This window comes from Pomacea canaliculata, linkage group LG9 (genome assembly GCF_003073045.1).
Source record: "Pomacea canaliculata isolate SZHN2017 linkage group LG9, ASM307304v1, whole genome shotgun sequence".
NCBI classification, from domain to species: Eukaryota; Metazoa; Mollusca; class Gastropoda; order Architaenioglossa; family Ampullariidae; genus Pomacea; species Pomacea canaliculata.
This window is the reverse complement of record NC_037598.1, coordinates 26,718,206-26,720,667: the sequence shown is the minus strand read 5'-3', so window position 1 is coordinate 26,720,667 and position 2,462 is coordinate 26,718,206. Positions and strand designations below refer to the sequence as shown.

Genomic DNA, 2,462 nt, shown 5'->3' with positions numbered 1-2,462 from the left:
AGCGTAAGTCACGAATGGCAACAAGTAAAATAAAGAAGACGCCAGCATGTACCTTCTTCAAGAACAAGAGGACAAGTAAGGACGTGCCACCCACCACCATTACAGGATGGTTTAAAAATATAAAACATTTTCAGAAATTAAACATGACTTCCTCAATAACGTTTTACGGAAATTGTCTTCTGAAGGACAGCTTACGACACAAAAATTTACTAGCCACAGAAAGTTCACTGAACAATTCATTTCACTTCTTATTTTCAAATGCCAGTAATCCCATGTGATCCCGAATGTTGTAGACAATTTCTTGATCATAATAACTAGATATTTACAAAATATAAATATTAATACAATCAAATTCTTGACTTTATAAAAATTGTTTGGCTTCTGTTTTTTCGTCCGTGTAGCAAAATTTGAAGCTTCTGGTTTTTTCTGGTACTGTGATAAATTATGTTTTACAGAAACTGATGCCAGGACCTTGTAGTGAACTTGTAACACACACTAGCTCACACACTGGCATACACACTGTGGCATACACTAGCATACACACACTAGCATACACATTGTTAACGGTGTGAATACATATGGAACTCGTACGGACATATTGACCTTTGCTTACAGGTTTGGTCTGTTTGATGTGTCAATAAAAATGAAGCTCATACTCATATTGAACTTTGCTGTAGGTGTGGTCGGTTGAGACGGGTACAGTAATAACCCTGATCTAGTCAGTGAAATACTGTTGCCATGCTCTCTTCTTACTTTCAGTTTCACTTCACTTTTTCTCTCTCTTTGCCTCTCTTTCTCCCCTCAGCACTCTCTATCTCACTTTCTTCTTCTAATTCATCAGGATACGTTGAATAAAATTTGAAATACAAGCGGGAGTATGGAGTACGTGGGTACATGTGCACACGTCCTGGCGCGCGCGCGTGTGTGTGTGTTTGCGCGCTCGCACAGGCACGTATGAATGTGCATGTATAAAAAGGAAATAAATCTTAACACTCCAGTGTAGACAACTTTATCTTGTTTATTTGTTTATGTGCTGTTATGCTTCAGAGCACATGAAAGAAGAAGAAATGAGTTTAATGGATGAGGGTTTGGCGACATCATCTCTGATGTTGTTACCTTTTCTGTATCGCTGATATATTTACATATTGCAACTTGTGCTCAGAACATTACCTCATATTCTAAAGGCTGAACATCGATAATACTGTAGATAACATGTTTTCCTTCCTTATACGAAGTGGAGCACGGCCCTGTCCGTCCCACCTGACGGCTTGTCATTTACCTGTAACATTTCTCTTGATCGCTTGTCATTCAAGAAACCATCTAATCCCATGAGTTGACACTGGTGTTGTGAATGCCAATCACAGAATGGGTAGGGCCTTCAGTTACTGAGCCAGTGTTTGATTGACAAGCTTACGTGGATAACTCCAGTAGGTTACTGGCAAGTGAGGGGAGGTAATTCCTTCTGCAAAAATCAGGTAAGAAGGCGGCAGCGGTCTGTTCCAATGCTACCTGGCTACCTGATGTGAGACTACACCTTCAAGTTCACTTTGTTTTCTGGCTCTAACAAAACAGTAACTATATAGCTTACACCAGCGTGATAGACTTTAGACCCAACCTAGCAAAGTTTAGAATAACCATAGAATTTATTCCAACATAACTCCAGAGAAAGTACCCAGGGTGTCTAATCTTCTGACTACTGTCACAGACCACGATGTCCACATGCAGATGCTCGGGCCCTGGAGCTATCGGGCCCACCCCTCTCTGCCTGTCACTCATTTGTGCTGTACTGACCGGCTGTCTGGCCGCACCTGACAAGAGCTTTAAACATGACGTCGACTCGGAGGAAGAAGAAAGCGGCGAGAAGTTCCAGCTGCACAGCCAGGGCAAGCTCGCCGACCTCATCGACCTTGACTCGCTTGACGAGGTGAAGGTAAGGGAGAAGGAGATGAAGTGTTGTTAGCTGGATACTGACTTGCCTATATCACCTATGTACTTCCACACCCTCGTCAGCCACCTACCCAAGTCAGCTAAGTTAGCTACAGTATGCCTGTATGCACCAACCAGTCACCTACCTGTTAACTACCTGTATGAGTCTGATTGTGTTAGCTACCTGTGTGACATACTGTGTTATTCGGGATCTTGGTGTCACACTAAACTACAGTTACGTACGCTAGTTTCCTTGAACATAAGAAATCAGATTCTACCTTTCTCACACACACACAAGAGGGAACAGGAATTCATATCATTAATCTACTTGCATGCAAACTTCTGCCATCCTGACTTTCCTAACAGCCCTGCTTGACAAGCTCGAGCTTCCCTACCTCAGACTTACAGCCATCCAGCCACCCGTCCGCGCGCACACACACACACACAGATTGGTCCCTGCACTAATTTACACAGTGTCCAAAAGATTGCTTGCTGTGTGAGAGCTGCATGGCCTCAGGAAGTATGCTGTATACTCA

The 2,462-nt window shown here is 42.9% G+C and overlaps 1 protein-coding gene across 4 annotated transcripts in view; it reads left to right on the top strand.

Annotated features, from left to right (window-relative positions):
- The first annotated feature begins 1,367 nt into the window (after positions 1–1,367).
- The window catches only part of LOC112572402, an 18,840-nt gene continuing 17,745 nt past the window's right edge, over positions 1,368–2,462 (top strand). The window contains exons 1-2 of one of the 4 annotated variants that reach the window (XM_025252070.1): positions 1,368–1,475; positions 1,706–1,930. In XM_025252070.1, the coding sequence (XP_025107855.1) occupies positions 1,712–1,930 (219 nt within the window). In that variant the 5' untranslated portion in view covers positions 1,368–1,475; positions 1,706–1,711. Of the gene's footprint in view, positions 1,931–2,462 lie in introns of all 4 variants that reach the window. The other 3 variants (XM_025252069.1, XM_025252071.1, XM_025252072.1) reach the window with 3 other exon arrangements.